This window comes from Cardiocondyla obscurior, linkage group LG04 (assembly GCF_019399895.1).
Source record: "Cardiocondyla obscurior isolate alpha-2009 linkage group LG04, Cobs3.1, whole genome shotgun sequence".
In the NCBI taxonomy this organism is placed as follows: Eukaryota; Metazoa; Arthropoda; class Insecta; order Hymenoptera; family Formicidae; genus Cardiocondyla; species Cardiocondyla obscurior.
Genome location: NC_091867.1, coordinates 9339488 through 9365346, shown reverse-complemented (window position 1 = coordinate 9365346; position 25859 = coordinate 9339488). Strand labels below are relative to the sequence as shown.

The window sequence follows — 25859 nt, the reverse complement described above, 5'->3', positions numbered from 1 at the left end:
TTCTACTGGCGGCAGCCGCCGACGCCCAGCCGGTTTTACACCGGCAAATCGATTCAACCTTACGTACGTCTCGCTGGAGCGAGCGCGGTTCTAGTTCACGGATTCCAGAATCTGCTCCAGTTGGATAGAATAAGCGACGCGATTGTCCGTCGCCGATGAGCCGTTGGTTGTTAAGGCCGATTTGCGCGAGACGTAGAATCTCTCGTTTCTCCTATCGAGCGGCCCTTTTCCGCCGCTTAACCGGCTTTTTCCGAGTACGAAGTTACTCAAGTTATGCACCCACAAAGAGAAAAATTGACCCCGTAGATATTTTTTTTTTCAAAAATTAATAATTACGATTTTAGTCAATTAAAAAATGTACCGAGTACCAAGCTTCTACCTCGCGCCGGCTCGCAACAAGTCCGGCTACCGCTTTCCGATTATCACCGCCGTCGAGATTGCGAAAATTTATTCCGGCTAAGCGCGTAAGCCGCGTGCCGCAATTCCGAATACGCGGGCAAACGACCGTCAACGGCTTGAAAGGCGAGCGAACGAAAGTACTTACTCTACAATCACGCAACGCCCGGACGTGTCTCTGCGATCGCGGTACCGACGTTTTCCCACGCCGGGGCAAAAGATATCCGCGCCACGTGAGCCCGTTAATCGAACGGCTGTCTTTTAATTTTACTTTCTGCGCCTTACGTTTGTCGGCGAGCCTGGAAACGCTTCCGCGCGGTCGGACGCGCCTATCGGAGTAGACGCGAACGAAGCAGTGCCATACTATGTTACGACGCCGTGTAATCCGCGTGCCGAGAGTCCCGCGTTTACTCGGCCCAAGCCGCTCGAGACTGGGTTACGCTACCAAAGCGACGTCGTAAAACTCGTTGGCCTCCCGCGAAACGAGCGCTCCGGCCGCGTATGGAAATTGATAGCCGCGCATTTCTGCGCCCGTCGGCTCTTCAAGGGCCCCCGCCAGCCGTAAGCCCGAGCGCGCGCTGGAACGCGGCTAGAAGGGCTCCTCCCGGCCGGGCGATCTTCAAACGGTCATTTCGTGAATTCATTTCGCGACTCGTTTGGCCACCCGTAAAAGGGGGACAAAGAGGCACGCCGAGGGAAACGTTTGACGAATCGGTCGGCACGATTCCGCGTGTCGTAACGGTACGCGACGGCGGTGCGTCATCTCTTTTCCGAAAAGGTCGGGATGCCAAGTACAAGGCCACCATCGGCTATTCCCGCGTGAGAAGAAGATCGCGGCTGAATGGGAGATCTTTATATTTACATAGCATTAGCCTTTTGCGGCGGGACGCGACGTGTGAATGGCACCGGTCGGGCGTCATTGTTTCGGACGCCGCGATGATTCCCGTCTCATTCAGCCTCTCTTCGATATCGCATGCTAATTAGCGGAGGCGCACTTGTCACGGTTGGCTCGGCGACGCGAGGCGGCCGAGGTGACGGCGCGAGATGAAACTTCGGAAGCCGCATCGAGAAGTTCTTTTCAGTCCGAGAACTAAAAATTCTCTTTCGCGGACTTATAATTAATAGCCTCGTCAAAGAATTAAAAACGTCTCTACTTTTTTTTTTTTTTTTTAGCTGATTATTTAATGTACCAATTTTTGTGTTTTTTTATTTTTTTATTTTTTTACAATTAAAAAATAATTCTTTTCGCCACGTTGTATGAAAACGAGTGACGCAATCAGTCATTGCAATAAGAACCGCGAGGGAAAAAAAATCTACAGCGGCAGGAGAACGCGGTGCACGCACAGTAGACGCGGTCCACGGCGCTCTGTAGCGCGATTGCTGCGGCATAAACCGAAGCTCACGGCTGCGATAATCCAATGCGTGTCGCGAGAGTTCTTTCACCGCAGCCCGTTAAACTCCGCTCGGAGGTATCCAGCAGTCCGATATAAAATTAAAAGAGCGTCTTCATACGTGTGTCGCGCGAACGCGGGGGGGAGGGAGCAGAAAGGGGAGGGAGGGGAAAGATATCGGGGTTAAAGCTCTCCTCATCTCCGTCCACGCTCGCGCGAATAGCCGCGGCGCGAGTACAACGCCGAGGCGTTGTTACGGCGCGCAACCGCCTCTCACGTCGTTTTGTTCACTGAACTAGTTCCCTTTCCCCTTGCCTCGCGGATTCATTCCATCGGGCTATACCGAGTTCACGATCTTACCACCGCCGTGCGACCGCCGCCGTCTCACCACCACATCGCCACCGCGGCCTCCACCATCACGCCGCGATGCCCAGCAACGTCATCGAGATCACCATCGCGGCCGGGAGACGGAACGAGGAGACGGACGTGGTACCAAGAGAGACGACGAGAGTTCAAGTGAGGATTCCACCGAATCCGTCGAATCACCGTGGAATTTCGAGCGGGAAGGCGAGCGCCTGGTTGGTACCGCGAGGTGTTTCTAGGATAATTATCCGAAATCAGTCCCTGGATAACTCTCCCATTTTTTCTAGTTCTTCTTTTTCTTTTTAATTACATTGTCGCGGAAGAGACTCGTGGAAACTTCACTTTGTAGACGCGACGGAATGGCTCGCCGGCGAAGAGGAGAAAAACCGTAGGGGGAAAAGAAAGAGAGAGCGCAACGTGGAGAACGCGTCGCGAACGTAAGCGCAGGCCGGATGATGATGCGAGGAGAGGAACACGGGGCCGGCCGCCGCATACCTACACGACGCGTAATGAGAACATACCAGCATCGTTCGGCCTGCTATCTGGTATCAAACGGATACCACCGGTCCAGCCGCGGACGAAGCTCGCAACGCGCCTCAAGCAAGGCCCCAAATTTATCTTGCCGCGCATCGCCGCTCTTAAAAATCTCGCGCGCGATATTTCATTGCGATCATCGTAATTGAGATCTCGGCTTTTCAGCTATTCGCTCGCCGATCTCGGCCGCGCGCCGCGGATGCTGTACTCGATCAATCGTGCCCTTCGATCGCGCCGCCACGTCGGGGTCTTAATCTTAGGTAACTCCCGAGGATGATTCTCGCCGCCGCGGCGAGCCTCGTTTCAATGTCATTAAAAATTCCCATTCCAAAAAAAAAAAAAAAAAATTATTTTAATATTTTAATTAGCAACGTGGAATGCGCGGGTTAATTAAGTCGAAGCTTTTCTAATCGATCAATCTTACCGGTTACCAGAAGAAGTTGGAAAAGAAGGTAAAATAAACGGCACACAAAGTTGTATTAAATTTTCTATTTTATTATCTGAAATTTTGAGCGGTTGACCAGGCTCCTTTTGATTTATACAATCTTGCGTTTTAAACGTCGTTCTTTAATACGTCCCTAGCCGGCGCGCTGACCGTGAAACAATGTAACGACAGGACCGCCGGTGCGTCTTGTTCTTCGCGCCTGCATCTCTTCCTGTTTTTCTCTCCGCTGCGCCTCTTCGTGCCTCGCTGCATCGCGCTCATCGAAGACGCTATTAAATCCAGCGCCACGCCGTCGCGACGATAACGCGCGCCTTGTCTCGTCCGTCTCAAATCTCACATCTGCCGTTCCTTTCCCGCGCACGCGGGGGATTGACACATTGAGAATCCCGCGGCGTCATCCCGCTGCCATTTTGCGTTTAACTTGTTTCCGATTTTTTTACCCCGTCAGCACGTGAACAAACTACAACGCATGCTAATAAAAACGTGTTTTTTAAAAAGGAAACGGGTTTGTATAATTCTTACACGCCGTACGGTCGAAAGAAAGTTTTTTTTTTTTTTTTTTAAATTAAGTCTTTTAAAAATGCGATTTTTGAGATGTACGCGCAGCATCTTCGGTTCTCCACTGTACAGATAACAGCGCGCGCGCCGCAACAATCCCTTCGCTCCTCTCACTCCTCGCGGGCACGAGTCGCGCTTCGTTTATTATAAACATTGGCGTTGGTGAGATTAGCGGTATTATAATTAATAGCAATTCCTTATGCACATTTGCCGCGTACAACTATCACTACGTATGCACGTACGCCGTTAGAATTAGATTCGATGAATTTCGGTCGCTCCGCGCTTAAATGTAGTTTCCACGTGAGATTTTTCATCGTGTGCGTGTTGAATATCAGCGACAAACAGTCTCGGGAGGGCCTCTCTCAAACGAGCACGCCGAGATCGCGGGCCGGTCGCCCTGCGATAACTCGGGGAGGGGGGAGGAGGGGAAGGAGATGCTTTTTAGAAACTACGTTTCATCGACGATTGCTGTTTCGCTACTTACGTCTCGATCGGATAACGAGACCTCGAAGTGACGGCGCTGCGCCGACGGATGGGCCGTGCAATGGACAGGACGCAGATCAATGGGGAAAAGTCAGCGCGAGATGAGACCCGAGGGACCTTCCACCCGAGACTTGGAGTCTCGCATAACTTTGTGAGTTCCGACGACAATATATTTGTTCAAACTCGTGACGTTGAACTCATCAAGATCATGCCGACTCCCGCGTGAACACAGCCTCGGTGACGAGTCCGATGATAATTTGCATCACTGCTGATAAACAATTGCGACGGCACGGCGAGCGCACTGAATGGAATACGAGGTCATGTTTTTTTTTCTCTCTTTCTTTTTTTTTCTTTTTTTTTTAACGTTAACTTTTATTTGAACAATTTAACGCAACGTCACTGTTAATCAGCAGTTACAATGATGGTTGTGACGATGAGATTTAATAATGCTGTCGAAATGAAGGAGTCTTTGGCGAGCGTCCACGAGCGTGTGTGGTGATCGTCGAGGTAACAACGGCGACCGTCGCGGACAATCCACAACGTATTAGGAACCGGAAACGGATACGGACGAGGACTTCCTTGGACGATCTTCGCTACTGCGACTCGTTGGATTCGTCGTAGGGCGGATTTTTTCGCATCAACCTATTTTTATCCATCGGTCGATCGAATATTCGAGGGCGGCCAACCACCTGAGATAAGTATCGAAAACATATGTTACAGACGTACATTAAAAGCGAGAGAAAAGAAATTTTTTAATTTCACAAAGGAAATAACATTTAAATCTAACCACCTTTTCTTATCCATTTCAGACTCGCTGGCGAAGATGTAGCTTCTCTGCGTGGGATCCGGTGGCTGCAGCTCAAAAGCATGCTTCCTGCCGCCGGAAGTCGGGGCACTGCTGTGTACCTTGAACCCGTGCAGACACGCCACGCCGAACGCTTTCTCAGCGTTGGCGTCGTCGTAAAAATATAGCGCGGCGTCCTTCAGCACGCAATATCGCCTGGACCAGCCGGTGGGCGAGGACGTTTTCCGCGCGTGTTCCTGCTGTTTGTTCAAGTATCCGAAACAATCTGGCCTTTGAATAGCGCACGCAGCCATCTCTCTCATTCTTAACGAAGAGTCCAGCCAAGTGTCAATCTAAAATAAAGAATAAAATTAAAAAAAAAAACATTAGTCGACCACCTTAAAGATAAGCTTTAATTAAAAAAATTACAATAAAATACGAAGAGCAAGAAGAGAATAAAATGAGAAAATTGAAAGATAAAATTAAAATTAATTTTTTAAAATATTCCAGCAACGTCGCGTATTTATTTTCAAACTAAAGTAATCGAACGGGGATAAAAGTGCGCGTATCCACTTTGCATACCTGATTGTTCCTCTCGACAGCTTCGCGTATGTACGTAATCCATCGAGCCGCCGCCTCCTCGGTATCCGCCGCCAGTCGTAACGTCGGGGCGCCCTTTTTCTTTATCGCGAAGCCGTGCACTCTCAATTCAGGTGTCTGCTCTACGTCGTACTTGAGGAGCATTACCGCTCCCACCGGCTGCGAATCCTGTCCGCGATAAAATAGACCTTTAAGTGAGAAGCTCGCTCACGGCTTACGTAAATCGATCCACGGTAATTTCCATTGAAAATCTTCGACGTTAAATCGACTCTACTCTTCAAATTAAAATTAAAAATTTTTATTTAAATAATATGCAAGTTTCTGCGTTTAAAAAATACCGTTCTTTTTTTTTCTCTTTTTTTTTTAGAAAATTAAAGCGAGTGGCTTACCGAGTCAGTCTTGTAGCAATACAGGCAGTTGTCGCGACGAAGGGCGAACCATCGTCGCACCCACTTTTCCATGCACGACGACGTGGACTTCCTCCATAGGTATCCCGAGCACATCGGGGCCTCCTCGACGCTTTCTTTCGCGCCGGTGCGGAGTACGCGCGGCGCCAACACGTTGCAGGTCCTCGCGACTTCTAATTCCAGAACGTCCGTGCCGGAGTGCGCGAGCCTCACGACCTCCGAATGCGTGGCATCCATGACACTCCTACCGTTCACCGACATGATGATGTCGCCGACTTCGAGACCGGAACTCTCCGCGGGCGTGTCCGGCTCGATCGCGGAAACCACCACGGGCTTCGAGCCGTGGATGCGGAATCCGAACTCGCCGCCAGCCTCGCGTTTCACGACCACCCTCTTGTCGCTCTCTGCGAATGTGAATTAATAACGTAGTCGTTTGATGCATAAAGATTAGGAGATTCTCTGAAAATTTTTTTTTAACATAGTTAAATCTAATAGATATACATTTTTTAATATTTTATTATTAATTTATAAAATACACATATTCTGTTTATTTTTTTTTTTTTTTTTTTTTTTTTTTTTTTTTTTTTTTTTCTTTAAATGCGATTTGATACAAGAGATTAATACCTCTTGGTGGCGTTTAATATGCAAATTGAAATCTCAACTTATTGAACGGATTATATTTAGACGAGAGGTGTTTAATAAGTCGAACAAAGGGAACCGCGCATAAAGTGAGATCGTCCGCGGTTTAAATTGTTAAGCCTCGCTCTCTCCGCAGCCGCGCGATATCGAGTGACGTGCCGCGAGAATAGTGCGACACGATTACGTCCACGGCGGGGCACAATCGGGCAGGCAAGATCGGCCGCTCCAGATCGGTAAGAGGGAGGGGAGGGAGGGTCCGCAGAAGCGGAAGAAAAGTGGCACGGCGATGGGGGCCGCACGCGACGCAGACGTGCTCCGCCGCAAAAAGCCGCGTCAGCGTTGCGCTACAAACGTAATCGACCATATTTAGAGTCCAGACCTTTTCCCTCCGTGATGCAGAGGTGACTGCGGCCGCTGCTTTTATTTTTGCCGTGCGCCGCAGGCTTTGTCCACTTTAGTACCCCGCTTTGATCATGAACGTGAAAGACGCTGGAAAAGGACTTGATCGTGCGCGCGAAGTTCATCATACACGGCGCCGTAAGCACGCCCGGATACGGATATAGAGACTGCGATTAAGTGGCGGTGTTACAATATTCTCCTACCTCTCTCCCGCCCTCCGCGGGTTCGCCGTACCGTCCGATGCATTCAAGCTCGATTAGAAAGAAAAAAAAAAATATATTATCGGCGGCACCGATAATACCGCGGACGTGTAAATGTCAGAGGAGGCGTTTTGTCAATGAATTAGATTCGCCTACGAGAGCTCAAAGTCTCCCGGCGACGGCAGACGACCGCCGATTGAGATATCTAAACCATGTCTCGGCGATTCTTGGCCGACGTTCGATTGTCGTCGGTGTAACACCTCCGGCTATCGTATCGAGACGCGCGGCACCTTTGCCACGCATATTTGCGTCGCCGTTAATTTGGCGTCGGACGGCGTTTCATGAATAGAAATGAAGCCATAAATACAAATTATCACCAGCCGCCGAGAGGAGTAACGCTCTCCGGGGAGCGTCGTAATTATAATTAAATCGCGAGACCGAAAAGTTGACGAGATTATTTAAAAGGAAGTCTACATATTTTTTTCTTTTTTTTTTTTCTGCAATATTACTTTATATCTGTCGTAATAAATATTACCGATCGTCGCGTATTAATTTAATCTCAGCGTAATGTGCCTGGTAAAGTTAGTTTTTATTTTTTTAAAGCCGCGAGATTTCTCTCACTTATAAAAATAAACTTCGCCCCGTTACCTGTAGTAGTCGCGCCGAATCTCGCAAGAGCTTGACCCTCCCTACACCAGACCCTGAGCATGCATTTGAGTAGCTCCTCCAGGGCTTCTTTCAATGTCACGTCTCTGTCCACCGCCGTGAACTCGGAACCCGCGGAGTTGCACACCATCGTCAGGGTAATCAACGAAACGAAACTTCGCCCGCGGAAATATGTCGCCGCTTTATCGATATCGAGAGAGGGTTGCCCGCGCGATTGGAGAACGGGAGAGGGTTGATCGCGATGGACCAGAGGAGACGAGCTCGCGCACGCACGTAGGAAACGGATTTCGCGAAGACGCGACGTCTCGAGCCGGCCGGCCTCGTGGAATGCGACTCGGCGCCCTGACCCACTGACTGCCAGCCAAAAGCTCCTTCTTCGAGTCACCATCCCGGTCCCCCCCGCCGACCCCCTCGACCTCCCCGACCCCCGTGCCCTCGGTTCGAAAGCGCCGCTGCGCTTCCCCGTCGTCTTCGTGCACAAATCACTTCTCCCCTAACTTCGTCTTCCGTCTCCGCCACGGACGAGCCGGACTTAACGTCCCGCTCGACGGTCGCTCTGGCGGATTATATTTAGACGACGGAGTATTACGCGGCGCTTATTTAAAGAATCGGGAAGAACGCCTCCATCTCTCTCTCTCTCTCTCTACCCGCTTTCTCCCCTTGCATTTTTCTTGTTGTCGTGACCTAATTCTTTCCTCTTCTTTTCTCGCCCTCTTAATTTCGCTCTCGTGCTCTATTTTTCGTCGCAATTTAAATATCCGTGAATATTCATAACGGGGCTCGCCTTACGTTCACAATTATGCATAGAACATTGCGAGGGCAATTTAACCGTAATCCTTCTTTCTGATATTCGATTTATATTGTATTGTCGTCCGTCGTCTAGTTGCGTTTAAAAAAAAAACTCCACGTCGAATTGTTCAAGTAATTAATTTTTTTCTGACAGCTTAATTCATTTGTTTGCTCATTTCATATCTCGGATAGATCAACCTTCCTTCGTCTTATTACTTTTTTTTTTTGTTTCTTTTTTATTTTATTCTGCTCTTGTTAATCCGCCGTCGAAATTTTTCTTCTCGGCGAGAAGAACGTATCGTGGAATGCTCTCGCGAAATGGTTTAAGAATATTTTTTAGCGATGCCTCAACGCCGAAGCGGTTCTTTCGCACCGCGCCAGACGTCATCCGTCGAACGGTCTCACGAGATTTTGGAATGCGGCCGAAGAATTTCTAACATAGTCGCGAACGATTATAGAACAGCTGCGCCGATAAAACTGTGATTAACGATTGTACTAATAGGCGCCTCGCACTTCTAGTTAAAAGATTATCGTTTAGAAGTCTCGCGTGATTCACGCGGCTTTAAATTGAAACAAAAATATAAAACAGCTTTTATCTTTTTATTATTCCCATTAAAAGAAAAAAAAAATGATTTGCGAATATCTTTTACTTGGATTTTTATTTTTATGGAATTCTTATCGTCTCGTAAAAGAGAACTCGAGTTGATTTTATTTTATTTTTTTTTTTCAATTTAAATAATTAATTAATGAAATAAAAAACTGGAATAACAGAAACGATAAAACGACTCACCGAAACATTTCGTTTGTATTCTCTTGTACATCTCGCCGCTGCTTTTTCGATGTATCATTCTGTGCGTGGCCGCTTGATATCTCTTCTTAAAATTCTTCTCGCTCTCCGTGGATTCTTGGGAGTCTCGCCGTTCCTTGTAGACGCTATCCTCGTCGTCTCCGTCTCTACTGTCAGGTCTCCTCCACACGTGACTCTCTTCGAGATCGCCGATATAAATCCATTCGCTACTTAAGTACGGCTCCACGTACGTGTCCTCGTCTTCTCTCCCTGTTATTAAATAAAAAAAAAATTAATTAATAAAAAATAAAAAAAAAATTACGAAATAAATACGTCGTTAAATAAAATATAATTTAAATATAATTGAAATATAATTTAATCCAGTGACATATGGGCATTTTTATTCTGTATGTGTTAACCTGTGAGAATCTCCATGCTAGCGTCAGTACTTCGAGCTTGCAGCCTTCTCCTGCCTGTGTCATCGATCGAACCTCTGCTTCCTGGTCGCGGGGTGGCTCTCTCCTCCGATTTCGCGCGGATGTCCGATCTGCCGGCGCTGCTGCGGCGATGCCTGCGGTCACCCCGGTCCTCCGATCTGTACCTTTTGTCGAACTTTTTGTACAACCGGTGCCCCGTGACGTGCTTGGAAGACGTCCTGTGACCTTCCGGGGAGTCTGCGAAACCTGCCGGCGGTCGAACGATCTCTTCCGACACCTCGAGAGTGAAGCAGCAAAAAGACACACGATAGAGAAAGAAGGCAGGTACGTGGACAGATCAGTAGTTAAAAGAGGAAAAAAAAAAAAAAAATTCTACCTCGCATTCCCGCGATAAGATTTAATTTAAAACCGCGATAAAACAGAAATGTTGTGAGCGCTCGTTCTTCTACTTTTAACTCTAAAAATTGTACAAAAAGGTTCCCGATCGGAAACCGGCGCGACATAATGTCATCAAGTTCCATTAACTTTTCACATTAAAAAAAAAAAAAAAAATTTCTCCTCGGGCAATCCAAAATAGCTCTATAGTCAATTATTAACGTCGCTTAGCTGAAAAATATAATTAATAAGAGCGATTTAAAATGGACAGCGTTTTCCTTAGAGAGCGCGTTTGAAACAATGTTGCAAAAAGGTCAGCCCCGCGAGAAGGATTAAAGTCATTAAAGTGAAAGATAAAATGAATAATGCACGATAAATGATATATCACCTCTCTGCCGCAGTGATGACAGTGCGCGGCGTCCAGAGCGGCGATGGAGATGTACTGATCGGCGCTCTCGCTGTAAAAGACGCTGTCGCTGCCCGGGCTAACGGACCTTAACGACTCCGCCGACATCGCCTTCAATCTTGCCTCCGGACTCTGCGTCTCTATGACGAGCGCTCGCTGTCCGTTGTGGCCCGGACTGCGTTGATAACGACCTGGACTCAGGCGACTCGAGCAAACTATGTCGTCCGCCACGCGGGATTTCCTGCGCGGCAAGCTGCCGGTCAACGCTGCGTTCTTGTCCTGTAATACGAGTGTTTGTAGATAAGATAGAACGCTCGATAAAAAAAAAAAAATAAAATAAAATAAAATAAAAAAATAAAAAATAAAAATAACCAAGTGAGATCTTAGTGAAAGTCGCTCTCACTTCGTTGCTGCGTCTTCTGGTGGAGATGTAACCGCTGGTCTTCCTCCTCGGGCTCTCCCTGGTTCGACGATGTCGTCCGGTTTCCGCACCCTCTCGGTGCATGTGGTGGTGATGATGATGATGCATGTGATAGTGATGACTGCAGCTCGAATCGTCGGACGTCGGCGCGTGTGCGCCGTCCTCGGCTTGCTCCATCCGCCACTCTTCCTTCTGCGGACTTCTGACCTGCTGCTGCTGCTGCTGCTGTTGCTGCTGCTGCTGCTGCTGCTGCTGCAACTGCGATGACTGCTGCGCGGATTCCCGCTTCCTGTTGTTGCGATGGGGACTTCGCACCGCCGTCGACTTGCCACGCGACCGGTGACGGTGGCTGGGCGTCGGGCTGACCTCGACGTTCTCCGGGTACGTCGGCTTCGCCGGATGCTCGATCTCGACGGCGCTCGACGTCGCCCCGAGGAAGTCCAGGCTGAAGGTCTTCTTCCTCCGACGGCGTTCCTCCTCGCTCCACATGCGAACGTTAGGCGGCGACTCGGCGTAACCGCCGGACGACGATCGATGGCCTTCCTGTCGAAATGAAATAACAAAAATCTTTTTTTTACTAGTAAAAACTTTAAATTCTCCCTACTGCTAGAAGCACTTCGGCCGTGTTTTCGACAAGTTTGAATTAAAACGTTTTTCGCAAGTGCCACGTAAATCTAGAAAACTTACGTCCCGATCCAATTCCGTCTCCGACGTGTGCCCGCTGTGGGGTGCGACTTGCTCTAAATCGTTGTTCGGGTCTGTCATTGCGTCCTTCAAATCGTAGCTGCCCGAGCTGCTGCTACTGCTTGACCTCATTGCCGGTGGAGGTAGTTCTAACCCAAACGTGATTTCCGCCTCTTCTAAAATAGGCGGCGGGCTACACGGCGGTTCCTCGATGACAGCCTAATAGCATGAAGCGTAAATGCAGTTTTAATCAAAATCCCGTTTTCTCGTGACAGAATTTCGTTGCGCAGGAATTTAAATAAACGTTATCTCGGGAGGAAAATTGAGACTAAAATTAGGTCAGTAATATAAATTAAAAATTACCAAGTTTTAAGTCTATTTTCCACGTCTTTTAGAGAGAGAAAGAAAAAGGAAGAAAAATTTCTCAGAGACGGCAAAGGGTTAAGTAGTAAGTTTTGCGCGAGTTTCGTGACGATTATCCCGTGAATTCTTTTAAGCGTTAATTAATTCGGATTAACGTCCCGCGGAAATAAGCCGCGAAATGAGAATATAAGTCGATTTACGCCGGAGTGCGTGTACCTCGCTTCTCGCCAGGCTGTAAATCGAGCTCGCGCTCTCGAAGGAGCTGCCTTCCGCGGTCGCGGTGGTCGAAGCGGGCGCCGACGCCGCCGACGCCGCGGCGCTGGACATCTGCGGTGGCCTCGACCAGGAGCTGGTCGTGGCGGACGTGCCTGTAGTGGTCCCGGTTTCCGTAGAAGTATTGGCAGTGACGTAGTCCTCGGAGGTCTCGGAGATGTCGGTGTTTGTCCGCCCGCCCGAGTCGGTCCTCGCCAGGCTCAGCCCGAACTCGCTCGACGACTGGGAATGGGGCTGCGACAGCGGTGGTCCTGGACTCGCGCGACGCAATCCGCTCTTCGGCCGACCGTTGCCCGCGGAAATAGACTCGATGCTGAAGAGAGAAGAGTCGCTTAATCGAAGGAAAAAAAAAAAATTTAACGGTAAAGCGAAATACTTAAACATCGTGGGGACTAGCATAAATGCTAATAAAATGACGCTAATGAAATTCGTACGAAATTAAAGATAAATTAAATCGGTCGTAACATATATTATTAAATATATTTTTTTTTTTAAAGAGGGAATGTGGATTTTTTTTTGTTGGTATTAAGTTCTTAGTTACATCGTGTAGATCGAGATATTGGATGATGGCTATAGTATTTTTTTTTTTTTTTAAACATCTTACTGCTATATAAATGTAAAATTAAAAAAGAAGTTAATAAGCATATGTGGAGTGTACACGTTTCAAATTACTGTTGGGGGAGGCCAAGGGAAAGAATATTTACAAGAGTTCCAAATTTGGGAGACTACTGAAACCAGATCAGAATGTGTTATAGCCTTACAGATCGTATGCGTAAAAGTGTGCGCTTGTGGATACATCATTGTAGTAAATTTGTTGAAACTGTACGGGTAACAGATCTTGTATTCTGTAAGAACGTCTGTAAAAAGTACCTCCTATAAGTAAAGTAGCTTGCCGCGGAACTTCGGTGAGAAAGTTTTCTTTCCGTGAAATTATTAAAGTAGCAGATTTATTACTTCGCGTATGCATCCGATAAGTTTTGCGTTTCCCGCCGAGATTTTGCTACGGCACGTTGGTCGTGATTTACCTTGGGGTAATCGGTTGCACCGGAGTGGCCGGCTCCAGACGTATTCTCGGACTCGGCGGGCAAGGTTCGACCTCGTCCTCGCCGTCGAGGGCCTCGGTGTCCATCGAGGAGCGTTGCTGATGCTGGAGAAGCAAAAGGTGCCGTCTCCTCGAGGACGGCGTCAGTAAAGCTAGCGAATCAGCTTGGAGAACCGTCGCTTGCGACTCGTTCCATATTCCATCGCTGTGGTCCCTGGTCACGTCGTTTGTTAGAGAGTCACTCGAGGCGAACGGTGAAGTCACCTGTCCGATAGTGCCGGCGGTCCCGGCGCTAAAAGCAGGGTAGACTGCGGTGTGCAGCAAACTGCAGGTGGGCAACGAGTCGTCCTTCGGCGTTTGCGAGATCCTTCGCGTTGCTGAAAAATAATCGCCCGTCGTTTAAACTGATTTCCCTCGCTGACGCCGACACGGATGAACGTTATTGCGTTACATACGTACTTGCGGCCGCGGTTGGCGACGTGGGTGACGTCGGGAGCGATCTCGGAAGCATAAAATCATCCGTCGACAGACCTTGCACGCCGTCCTCGAGGGACACGCTTCTTTTTCGAAAAAGACCCCGACGTATGAGATTTTCGTGAAACTCCTAAAAAGATAAAAATGTAATTTATTCATTCAAGTGATTAATTTAACATACCGTGATAAATGTCGATTAAAAAAAAAGAAGAAAAATACGTCTCGATAAATTTACCTCTTCGTGATGATCCTCGTGAGGCGAGAGGCTTCGCAACAAAGACAGATCCTCGGGCGTTGAGGAAAACTGGACGGGCGTTCTGACACTTAAAGCCCAAGGATCTTGCTGATTCCTCCTGCAAGTGTGAGGATAACTGGGCTCGCTGCTCTCGCCAATAAGCTCGCGCCTCTCGACGCGGATCTCGCCGTCGGAGAAGGTCTTCTGAAGAGGAAGGAATCGACGAGTGGGCTCTGAAATCCGACTGAGAAGCGCCCGAGCGTCTGGCGATACCGGCGCCGGCTTGAAGTTTATAAAAATTTCCTGATCGTCTATGTCGAGTGATTTACGATGCTGGTGACACTGAAATAAACGCATATAGATTTCTAGTTCTAGTCCGTGATCGATTATTAAAATAACCGGTTATTAAAATTATTATTAAGATTTGTAATAATATTTTAAAAAAATCAGTGATGCTTACGACGCCGACGGGAACGAGGGCGATGTCTCCATTTGGCAAGGTTTCTTCGATGACAACGGTGGCGGTGGCAGGGTGGAGTGGTGGCGGTGTGGTTGAAATAAGAAAAGGTGACCTCGGCGGCTCTTCACTTTGAGTCCTGTGAAGTGGTTCGTGCTCGGTCTCTTCTTTCGCCGGCGCGCCGGCCTGGCCACCGAGCGGCGTTCCCAGTTGTCCGGCTTCCGAGTAACTTTTGGTCAATTTTCTACCGTTGAAAATGCCGTTCGTTTGAGCACCCTGCGAAACCATCTTAACGCGATGTATGGTCCGGGGACTGAGGGTCACCGGGAGAACCCGACCGCGGAACATCGGCGGTAGGTCGGTCTGCGTCGCCTGAGTCTTCATGGCACCGCGTTTAGGTGGTTTCTCTGAAACAAATAAATATATAACCGCACGCTGGCCGAGCTACGCCAGAGTCGAGATCTGCAAACTGCAGGTAAGTTAGTCAACGTTCGTTATAACGAGCTCGCAATAAGCGGCTTTAAATAAGTTTTAATTAGTTTTAAATACTTTATGTACATTAGAGTGTCTTTTTCTTTTTTTTTTTTTTTTAATTTGTCTTAGAATTTCTTCTTTCATCGCTTGAAAGAAATTCAATTAACGAGAAAGTCCATTCTAAATTTATATATATATATTTTTTTTTTAATATCATTAACCGACATAAGCTACTAATATTCAGAAAATATCAGACGTTAGTTCTTCGCCTTTTAGTACATTAAAAAAAAAAACCGGGAAAAAATCTTATAACGATTTTTTAATGCACGTTAGTACAACTCGTGGCGACTTTGCCGTTGTCGAACCGGCGGCGAGTAAATAGCTTTAACTACTTTCCCCGCATAATCTATGATACTTGGCTTGGGATCAAAATAGCGCGGGCGTGAATCATCCACGCGCAGCTGTTCCGCGGTATAAAATCTTTCCGGCGAAATTTTAATAAACCAACAATTTACTTTCAATCGAACCGAGCGCATAATATTCTAATCTCGCGGGCGGTCGCCGCCGGGTGCTTCGAAATATCTTATAATCTACACGCCTGTGTGCATAAGATAAAAAAAAAATAACATAAAATAAAATAAAATAAATTTATGCAATCGTCATTGTGCGACTTACCGAGTACAAGAACACGTGGCTCGACGCCAGGATAAGGGTGCGCTAAGGGCAAGGACGAAGGCAGTATAGCGTTCTGCATAGTCGGCTGCGAGTCTATAAGACGTTCCGGATTATGCGGCCTCGGAGGGCTTATGCTCCTCGGGACTTCGAATGACGTGAGCGTGTGCGATCGCGCGAAGCTCACGTGCTTCGCCTTTGGAGCTTGCGATATTTGCATCGTCGTTACGGTGGCAGAGGGTGGTGGTACGGGCGGTAGCACTGGCCGCGGACCTTCCAGCTTCGTGGATTCTTCATCCTCCGGGACCCAAGTGTATCTACCGCGGAACAGAAATTTACGCCGTTTAGTCGCGACGCCCGTTAAACGTTGATTTACCGTCTCCGCGACACTCTCCTCGTCGCTTAATTGAAATTTGCATCTTCGATTCGCGCTATCCGTGGACGACGTATCAATTGATATAAATATTCATTCGAGACCGACGTAGGCGGCTTCGGTGTAATTATATATAAAGCATTTTCCGCGCGACTCGTTATTGCTCTAGATTACGCGCATTATCCGATCCTCGTTACAATTATCGCTGTATTTTTTTGCGAAATTTTTGCGAAATTATAAAAGTAATAATCGTAATTAAATGTTACGCAGTTGTTTCGTAAATATATTAATGAAACGTATTACTGAGATGCAGAATTTCGTAACAAAATATGTGCCGTCGTTCCTAATGGAAATTAAGCGAGTTAAATGGAAAATACATTATCAAGTGATTGTCGTATATATAGGTCACTGTTGCAAGTACGCGGGATTCGATTATACGCGTTGCGGCCGTTACGAATGTATCACGAGGGAAGCGGAATGACAGCGTGTCGTTCTATCGAAGAATAGATGACCCTCTTGCACGAGAGTGCGTAGATTACGCATCGGTTTTGATAGCGCCGGGTGCCGCTCGAAGAAGGAGAGAGATAACGTTTTTTATCCCTTAGACAGTCGCGTGAAAAATAAACGAATAGGCAGAAAAATTAATAAATCTAAAATAAGATCGCTGGCGTGCGGGACTATATTTATTAGATCACACCGTTGTCTATTAGCTCCAGATTTTTTTTTTCTTTTTTTTTCCGCATACGCCGTACACAGACAGAGTGATCGTGCGCGCAACCATAATTTTTTAATCGACCGCTTTCCGTTGACCTTAAAAACCTGATAAAGGGGCGGTGCAGCACTCATGCTAATCAGAAATAAACCCAACCCTAGACGCGCCACGTTGCGAGGAGACCACGGAAGGCTTTATACGTAACAGTCGATGGAACACCGTGCGCTACATAAATGCCGTTTTTATAAAGTCTATGTAAAACCCATAAAAGACACCCGGATCGATGTAAGCGTATAAACAAACTTCCGAATAAGATTTCCTAGCTACCGATCACGTCGAGCCTGAGCGAATTGCAGATCGAATGGAGTCCGTAATCCAGCCTCCTTTCCGATAAAATCGCATTTTACTTTCCGCGTAAACCGGGCCGCGTATTTTTAATGAATTTTTCCACCTCTACATTCCCATTCCTTTTATTTGCACTGTACGGAAAAAGATGGCAGCCCCTTTTTTCTTCTTTTTTTTTTTTTCCTTTCCTCCTCTCGTTTACCCCTGCACGCTCATCGTTTGCACTGCGACACGCCTTTCGATCAATTACGTTAGTAAAGTCTTTACCGATAAATCGATCGGTAGATACATTCTAAACGCGTCTCGACGGAGTAATTTGCCCCAAATATCCAAGGCACTTGGCTGCCAAATAGTCGGCGGTAATATCGCTCTTCGTGGCCGTCGATCTTTCGTATACGCACGCGACGATTACTTGAGTGATTACCGTAATTAGCGGATGGGACTTATTTAAATTTTAGAAATACATACATATAAATAAATTCGTGCCGCTTATCATCGTAAATCGTTATCAAAGAAAAGCATACATAGGACTGTTTGAAAGTCAACAGCGTTGCCATTAATTTTTTTTTTTCTTTTTTTTTCCCAAAGTAGAGCTTCGAATAAATTTGATTCTCGACTCGCCGACTCTTCCTGAAGAGTAACGATCGCCCTTCGCTACCGGAAGCCGAGCGGAAGGAGCCCGTCGGCCGCCGAAGAGATCGATTCATCCCCTTTTCGCTCACCTTTTCGGATCGGGCACCGTGCAGAACGATCTCGGCCGCCGTCTGAAGTAGGAACTCTCGATCCAGTCTGCCTCTTCCTCAAGGTCGTACCGCGACAAACCGCGGGAGTAGGTCGGATAAGGCTGGCGGTACATTATTTGAAGGGGCCTCCGCGGGTAGGGCGCGTCGCAGAGGTTCTCGTCGCTGGGTACGCTACGCACGCACGCCGATAAGATCGAGTTCCTGGTGGAGGTGCACGGCGACGGTCCCCTCGACGACAGGCACCCGAAGAACCCGCCGCCGGACTTCTCGACCGCGTCCAGCTGCCGGCTGGTGATGCAGTATTGCTCCTTGATGTCCTCGCGCGAGTACAGCGGCGTCGCGCGACGATCCCACGAGTCCATGGCACCCGGGCCGCCATAGCCGCTGTGAAGGTCCACCTGAGTGGAGACGTCCACCTGTCGCAAACAGGCGCGATTATATTCCCGGAAGCGCAACCGGCTGGACGATTCCGACGGGCGGCGGACGTTGATTGACGCGCGGGCCGATCTAACGTGGACGTGATAGGTGTTTCAAAGGAATCGCGATGCGCGAAATTACTGGTTCGCACAGCCCCGCTCATGAGCGATAATAGTGCTTGCATAAAGCGCGAGCTTAACTCGAAAATTGTAGGCGAAGCGAGGATCCTAATTTCGAAAAATGATAACGACTGTAATAATGAATAGGAGAAATGTCTGAGGAGGTAATTGCTACCAAGTGCCGGTGAAATTCTTTGAAACAATTCCAAACTACCGCGGAAGCGGTAGAAATTTCGTCACCTTCGCTCGTTCTTTTTCTAGTCCGAATTACGAAAGTTACAGCGATCAGATTTTTGTACCTTTTTGCTCTCAATTTATCCGGCACGATTAAAATTCAGATTGCACCGGGATATTAGTAATCGATATAATTTCCAGTCGAGGTGGGATTTCTCAGACGTAAAATATTAAGTTTCCCAACGAGCGTCCGCGGAATATGCAATATTCAGAATTAGAAGAAAAAAAAAAAAGAAAGAAAGAATGCCGCTCGAAAAATTGGTTACCGATGTCGAAACGCGAAACTGTTCTAGTAAATAATCAGAAAACAAAACATTCTCGCGCGGGGCCGGCATTGTTGTCTGCGGGGCAGTTTAAAAATTGTATCGCGCTTCGATCGAGCACGGTAAACTGCTCCATTCATTCAAGTTCCATAGCTATATGCCGGGCTCATTGTGCCGAGCCACGTTATCGGAAATCGCAATAGTCGCTGCATTAAACTTCTGTAATTTCCCGGACTTCATTACCGTTCTTGCATTATTCCTTTCCTAAGCATGGAATTCCGCTATCTCTTGCCCGCGCCGCGGCAGCATCGCCGCCGCCTAATATCTATCGTATTATCAGTTTCCGGTAACGAGATTCATTCGGGCTGTTCTCCGTTTAGTAAAGATCAGCGAGACGGACGAGGGAAACGTTCCAGCCACCGTCGAACGAGGAGCGTTTCTCTCGCGAGGAGATTGACCTACATTCGATTGCAGGAAACAGATTTTGAAGCGCGAGCAATATCCTCGTTCTCGGAGGATAAGAGGGACGGGAGTCGGGGAAAGTAACATTGCTTAGCTGTACGATCGGGATGAAAGCTCGCCGTTGATCGTCACAGAGTTTAATACATTTTAACTAATTAAAAAATGTTCAGCATAATAATGAAAAGAAATATATATATAAATATATATATATTTTTTTTTATGATTCTCGTTTTTTTTTTTTTTTATATTTACATTACTTTAAAACAGATAAAATAAGATTTACAAAAAGGCAAAATTTGGACGGATTCAATATTAAAATATCGTGTTATATATATGGAGACGATATTACAACACGTTTGTGTACGCTACAATAAATCAAACGTCGAACACTTTGCTCTGCCGCGTGAATAACGAGCCCATAAATCACGAATTAAATGCAGAGAAATTGTGAGACGCTCTGGCGATCTGTTAACGTAAAAAGCCCGTGCTTTCAGTACGCTTCCCGATGTCCACTCGTTTACATTTTCCCCAACTTGTTTACTATTCGTTACTTCTAACGAGAGCGCTTTAACTCGAAGGTGCAAAAGGGAGCGTGAGCGCGAACGACCGGGGCGAGAATCGGGCGGTAAAGCGGCCATACGGCTTAAACGATCCTCCGTCCGGTTGGACGTGGATCAAGGCTGGTCGAACGCGTAAACACGTCGCCTATCGTCGGGAGAAACGGGGGTTTTTTTTTCGGCGGTACCTGGGGATAATATACGGGTGTCGTTCTGCCGACAGCGTTGGCATCTCCCCGCATAGCAGGCGGCATGCTCGCGGAGGCCGTGGGCAGATTCCTCGGGTTCATGGCGATCTCGGGGCCGGGATGGATCCTCCTGACGCCCGGCGGAGCGTCGGCGGACGCCGCGCTCGGTGCCTTCACCATCCTGGGCCGCACCCCGCGCGGCCGCGCCGACTGGCTGCGAGAGAACGGCCGCGAACACGCACACCACCAGCTGGCCTATCGATCTACCCACTTTTTTTTTCCCCTCTCGTACGAGAGAAACTGTCCTACTCTCGGCGCCCCGGGGGTGAACCGAGAGGCGCTTCCGCGAGCGAGCCAGCCTCCTCCGTAGACTATCTCGTCGGCGCGCCTCGCGGAACCTTCATGATCGCGCGCGGTGATCGGGCGGGACGGCGGGGAACACCACCCCGGTGGCGGTGGCCCTTTACGCGGTACGCGCGTCCCGGTTTCGCGGTGGTCTGCCGTCGACGGCACTCCTGGGCGAACGTAACGTGCCGCGGGGGTGATCCGACAACGGCGAGCGCGACGGCGGCGATGATGACGGCTACCGCGACGACGTTGGAATACGTCAGACACGACCGGAGCGACGCGTCTCGGTGGTCCTCGCGCGAACGCGAGGGATGACGAGCTCTCCTATGGATTGGAAGGGACGCGACGTTAGGGCGCGCGTGCTGGCGCAAGAAAGACCGCGCGATGCAAGGAGGGTAGATACAGCGGAGACAGGGTGGAAGAAGCGGCGACGTGATACGGGACCGAGGGGGATGAATGGAGGGAACGGACGCGTGGGAGAGATTGAAACGGGGAGGGAAAATCATAGGGAGATGCTCGCGGCAAAAAGGAGGATTACGGGGGAATGGGGCGCGAGGGGTTGTTGCTGAACGCGGCGGGGGTATTTGTAACCTTCGTTACTCCACGACTCGTGTATTCGCTTTGTGAGCCGCGTGGCACGTTCCGCTCGCCATCGGGCGTATTAATACCGTGGTATTTATCCGTGTCTCATTTAATGCCGATGGGGTGATCATTATAAATAGTTCCTTCCCGATTATTTTTACACGGCGGTGAATTTCGCGGTAGTTCTACTGAAAAGTCGATGGGGGAGATCCCAGCATCTTTCGCAGGCTTTCGCGACGTAAGTGAAGTATCCCTTCGTGTCACCCTGAGGCTGCTTAACGCGTCAAACATTACTCGAAGTGATGAATTAATTAATTAAAAATAGTTAAAAAAAAAAAAAAAAGTTTATCCGCAGAAAAATAATAATCTATACTTAATTAAAAATATAAATTAATAATTATAAAACCGTCAAATATTTTCTTCTCTTATATATAACGGCGTATGTATGTTTGACCGCGTGGAACGTCCTGGCGTAAAAACGTCGTCCAATAAATAATTAGATCAGCGGTAATCAGGCCGATAACGTTGTCGCGGGATCGACGGGAAACCGGGAAATCAACGCGGGGGATTGTTCCGTCGCGGGCGCACGTGTGCACGCGGGACAATGGCATTACCTGCGAGAAAAGATAAAAAAGCGACATGTTAAACATGCCACAGTAGAACTGGCACGTCGCGCGCGGTGAATGGGGTGGCCGCGGGGGGGGAACGGAAGGGCGCTCGGCAAGGGTGGAGGGGGCGCGATAAACGAGATGACACAGTTGCAATATTGAAAAGCCGAGCCGGATGCGTGTTAGCACGGCGGAATGAAGCAAATATGACGTCATAGACAGGCGCCGTTCTTAAAGCCGCGACGCCCACGTTTTGCGACGTACACGCGCGCGGAAGTAACGACGCCTACGATCGCGAGACGAGCGCAAAAGAGGCGGAAAGAAGGAGAGAAGCAGAAGCGAAGAAAGGAAAAAAAAAAGAAAAAAAAATGGAGTGAGAATGAGAAAGGGAAAGGTGAGGAAAAGAGAGGTACGAGACCGGTCGCGAGACCAGATGGAGCTCCCGCACATCCCTTGGTGATTTCCGCCATCACCCTCTTTGTAGAGAAACCGGAACTACCCTTTAAAGTTCAAGCGACTAAGTATTTTAGTCGACATAACTTTAATCGGATGATCGAATTTTAGTCCCACTATGTTCTCTTTCTTTTTTATTTTTTTTTTTATTTCTTTTCTTCGAGTTACCAATGTAAAACATTTTTTTAATTTAGAAAATTCTCTTTAACGTATCGTACGTTTGGGTATTTTAATTTTATTTTAAATTAAGATTTATTAGCTCAGTTTTCATATCTTCTTCTTTAAATCAATACAGTTTTATTCATCATTTATTTGATCTTACGAATTAAAAATTTAATCAATTATAATGTACTTTATATATAAAATCTATATGTCTGTTATCGCGTATTTATTTTGCGTTATCGCATTTATATACGAATTTATTATATTATGTTAATGTTTTACGAACCATCGTTGATATTCTCGCAGTTCTTTCACTGCTGCAGAGAGGTCGCCTGCATGATAAACGCATATCAATCTCTAAAATTGATGCAGAGCTCATATGTACCGGCAGATTTTTGATTACAAGGGAATATTAACAATTATTAATTTCTCAAACTACAAATAAAATAAAATAGTAAAAATAATTTCAATACATAAAGTCCTCGATATCGTTCGAAATTCTTTTATAGTTCTTTTTCTCTTTCGAGCAAGTTTTCTTTCCTATCTCTTTTACGAGAAAGAGCTCTGTAAAATATAAAAAGAAAAGAAATAATAATAATAAAAAACGGGGAATGGAACAATCGGCTGCCGTTAAATGTGAGCGGTGTTGCGGAAAATCCCAGCGTCGAGATTGTCGCGATTAACGAAATTACGGAATTACGATCCGGTTACGAATGAATACTTTTACGACAGGCATCCGGACGTTTTCGCGCAAGTGTTCAATTATCGTAGCACCGGGAAGCAATTCAGCTTACCGGGGACGTGCGATGCGCGCTCTTCGAAAGGAAATCGAAATTTTCGGGTCCTCGATTCGAATTGCATTGATTTGGCAAGCGCCCCCGCGTAAATTGCTTAATGTTATTTCGTTAATTATCAAACCCGAATGATATATGCAACGAGCGTATACAAATACACGTTAAAAAAAAAAAAAAATAATAATTAATAAAGGAAAACACATGTGTGTACATTATGGATGTAAAATCCAATAATTTCGTGTCAATATTCTGTCAATTATTTAAAGCAGCTTCAATCACGCTTGCAATTTGCGACGCATCAACGATTCGTTTTAACGTGAATCTAATTTCTCTTTTATTTCAATGAAATAATAATCGTAATTAACAAGTTTCCTGAACAAATTAGATAAAGGAGAATAAAAGGGAATATAGTTTAACGAAAAGGTACGTTACCGCGCGGGTTAATTTGCCTCTTAAATTAAAATCATACATGCTTCTCTATTGTACGGGAATTGAAAAGGATATTGATAAAAAGTGATGAATCGGCATCACTTCGAGATTCATCGCCGAACATAAAAGTAACGAGTTTAACATTGTTAAAAATTAAAGCAAAGTCTTTCGTGAGGTTTTGTCACTGCAGGTTTTTCCACGTTTTCATGTCGCTTCGCAATCGATATGAAAATAATTATGTGATTATAAGTAACGGGACTATATCGCGCTCGCTGACCATTTTGATAATCTTTCGAGATAACTTTTTTTTCTAGGTAGAGCAACGTTGCTGAAGCACGTATTGCATTCATCGAGATAGGCAAGCCACCTGAGAATCCTCGATAAGCTCGTGGCTGAAAAAGCTCAGCGACGTTGAGATCGCCCGAGTTTTCGATTTTACGAAGGAGAATCGTAAAGGGATTTTAACAAGATGGCAAAGATTACGGTCCTCGCATTTTCGTTCCTTTCGACAAGCCGTACTTCGACAACGGCCAAATATACAGCCCGCTTATCGGCGTTATTTATTTGCCTTGTTAATCCTCCGTTATTGCACGAAGGATCTTACGATGGAAAGGACGGGTAAATATAGATATTTAAAAAAAGAATTGTTTTAAGTAAAGTTCTTTCTTTGAAAAAAAGTAAATTTTTCAAGCGCACAGCGAGCCACGCCGAAGGAAAAGAAAGGCTTTTCTGGGTTTTCCAAGACAAACGAGGTCGACGTATCAGAATTATGTTGACAGCGAAGATCACCAACTTCGGCGGAGCCTCCTAAATAAATAATGGACTTAACACCGCGATCAATCACTACTGGATTGGATATGTTTATATAACACAGATGTCACCCACGCGTCATTTATACGTCGATATTATTTGCATAAGTCGTTTCACAAGTGATTTCCAAATATCTTTCACGTTCGTATAATTTTATCGAAACGTAGATATTCGTTTTACGTCCACGAGGTTTATTTATAAAATTAAATTATTAGCTCATTTCCCTCTTTTCTTTTTTTTCTTTTTTTTTATTTAATAAAGAAAATGGTGGAAGTTTGCGAGCTTCGCTAACAAGTTTGGGGAAAGTTCCGGGCGGACAAAAGGAGTACGACATCTCTCGAGAATATTGCGGATGATCAGCATTATCTTCGGGTTATCGAACGTTAATCCTCTTCACTCGCGGCTAATGGATGAGTGTCGGGATTGTTCTCACGGTGTGAATTCGACACACAGACTCCGAAGTAAGGGTGCCCCTGAAGAAGTAGCAGAGCGCAAGCGTAAGCCATCGACCGGCGACGTAGAAATTCGCCTGAGAGTAACGACGACCCCACTCGAACGGGGCAATCTACTCCGCGCGGCCTCGGGGATGTGTCTTGCCACCCACACGTGGAACTCGCCGCGTAAACGCGACACCTCGTGTGTACAAGCATCGTATTTCTACCCTCGCAGCAAGTATTTGTAGATCATTCTACTTCGCCGGCACTCCTCGGGCGCAGCCCTCACGTCGAGCCCAAACTCGAGTCACCACCCCTTGTCGAGAGCCCCCGAGGATCGCCAGCGTGAGCCGATTACCGATCTCCTACCGGCGCATAGATTGCGCAAAGTGAAGAGAAGAAAGAAAAAAAAATAAAAAGAAAAAAAAAAGAAGCAGCGCGAGTCAGGGAGTCTGTTGAAAGGATAAATGAAGAGATTTATCAAACGCTTTTTGCGATCTTTAGGAACAGATTGCGCAGACGGATAAAAAAAAAGAAATAAAAAAAAAAAGAGGAGCGAGCAACGTGCTCCCAAGTTAATGAAACACGTGATCGATACGATCATTTTTATCATAAATTGAAAAGCAGAGAGGAGAAATCCGAGGCGTATCAATCAAGTTGTTCTTACCAACGAAAGTCCTCCTGTTATAAATTTATATCGCGAAATATGCAGTATAGATGAGGAAAGAAACAAGAAGGAATTCGTAAAAAAAAAAAAAAAACGAAACGAAAAAAGAACGGCAAGAAGAATCGATCGGAGATGGACATTTACGGAGCAATAACAAGCGCGGAATGTCAGGTGGAATTTCGATATTTCCCACGGGTTTTGACAGTCTTACGAAAAATCGGGATCCTGCGGAAAGTTAAATCGAAGGAGCGGCGGAAGGAGATAATAGCGCGCGCTCGTGACCTAAAAAGTAATTATCCGCGTAATCGCGAGTCTTATTAAATTAAACAAAGCGAGAACTTTGAATCGCACGATTTTAATCGTGAATTAGTCCTTCGAAGAAAGCCGATTAATTTCAAGAGATCG

At 46.8% G+C, this 25859-nt stretch overlaps 2 protein-coding genes across 2 annotated transcripts; both read right to left on the bottom strand.

Moving 5' to 3' along the window:
* Positions 1 to 3158: 3158 nt before the first annotated feature.
* On the bottom strand, positions 3159 to 8272 carry LOC139101467 (uncharacterized). Its single transcript, XM_070654622.1, has 5 exons — positions 7848 to 8272; positions 5944 to 6365; positions 5537 to 5722; positions 4961 to 5307; positions 3159 to 4859 (listed from the first exon to the last, which is right to left on the bottom strand). Exons 1-5 carry the CDS (start codon positions 8251 to 8253, stop codon positions 4808 to 4810), a joined length of 1413 nt encoding a protein of 470 aa, XP_070510723.1. The 5' UTR covers positions 8254 to 8272; the 3' UTR covers positions 3159 to 4807.
* A 30-nt stretch (positions 8273 to 8302) lies between these two features.
* On the bottom strand, positions 8303 to 20720 carry LOC139101466 (uncharacterized). The gene is made up of 14 exons (XM_070654621.1): positions 20168 to 20720; positions 17907 to 18343; positions 15758 to 16071; positions 14612 to 15015; positions 14152 to 14493; positions 13902 to 14046; positions 13426 to 13819; positions 13162 to 13257; positions 12344 to 12713; positions 11768 to 11983; positions 11063 to 11623; positions 10642 to 10938; positions 9861 to 10155; positions 8303 to 9711 (listed from the first exon to the last, which is right to left on the bottom strand). Exons 1-14 carry the CDS (start codon positions 20345 to 20347, stop codon positions 9398 to 9400), a joined length of 4365 nt encoding a protein of 1454 aa, XP_070510722.1. The 5' UTR covers positions 20348 to 20720; the 3' UTR covers positions 8303 to 9397.
* Between the last annotated feature and the right edge of the window lie 5139 nt (positions 20721 to 25859).

Excerpts from the sequence above, each read along its gene's own strand:
- LOC139101467 (XM_070654622.1), bottom strand. The coding sequence starts at position 8,253 with ATGGTGACTCGAAGAAGGAGCTTTTGGCTGGCAGTCAGTGGGTCAGGG. Across the intron at positions 6,366-7,847 it reads ATTCGGCGCGACTACTACAG|AGAGCGACAAGAGGGTGGTC; the intron begins GTAACGGGGCGA and ends TCACATTCGCAG. Across the intron at positions 5,308-5,536 it reads CTGTCGAGAGGAACAATCAG|ATTGACACTTGGCTGGACTC; the intron begins GTATGCAAAGTG and ends TCTTTATTTTAG.
- LOC139101466 (XM_070654621.1), bottom strand. The coding sequence starts at position 20,347 with ATGGTGAAGGCACCGAGCGCGGCGTCCGCCGACGCTCCGCCGGGCGTC. Across the intron at positions 18,344-20,167 it reads CACCCGTATATTATCCCCAG|GTGGACGTCTCCACTCAGGT; the intron begins GTACCGCCGAAA and ends TGTTTGCGACAG. Across the intron at positions 10,156-10,641 it reads GTCATCACTGCGGCAGAGAG|GTGTCGGAAGAGATCGTTCG; the intron begins GTGATATATCAT and ends TTCACTCTCGAG.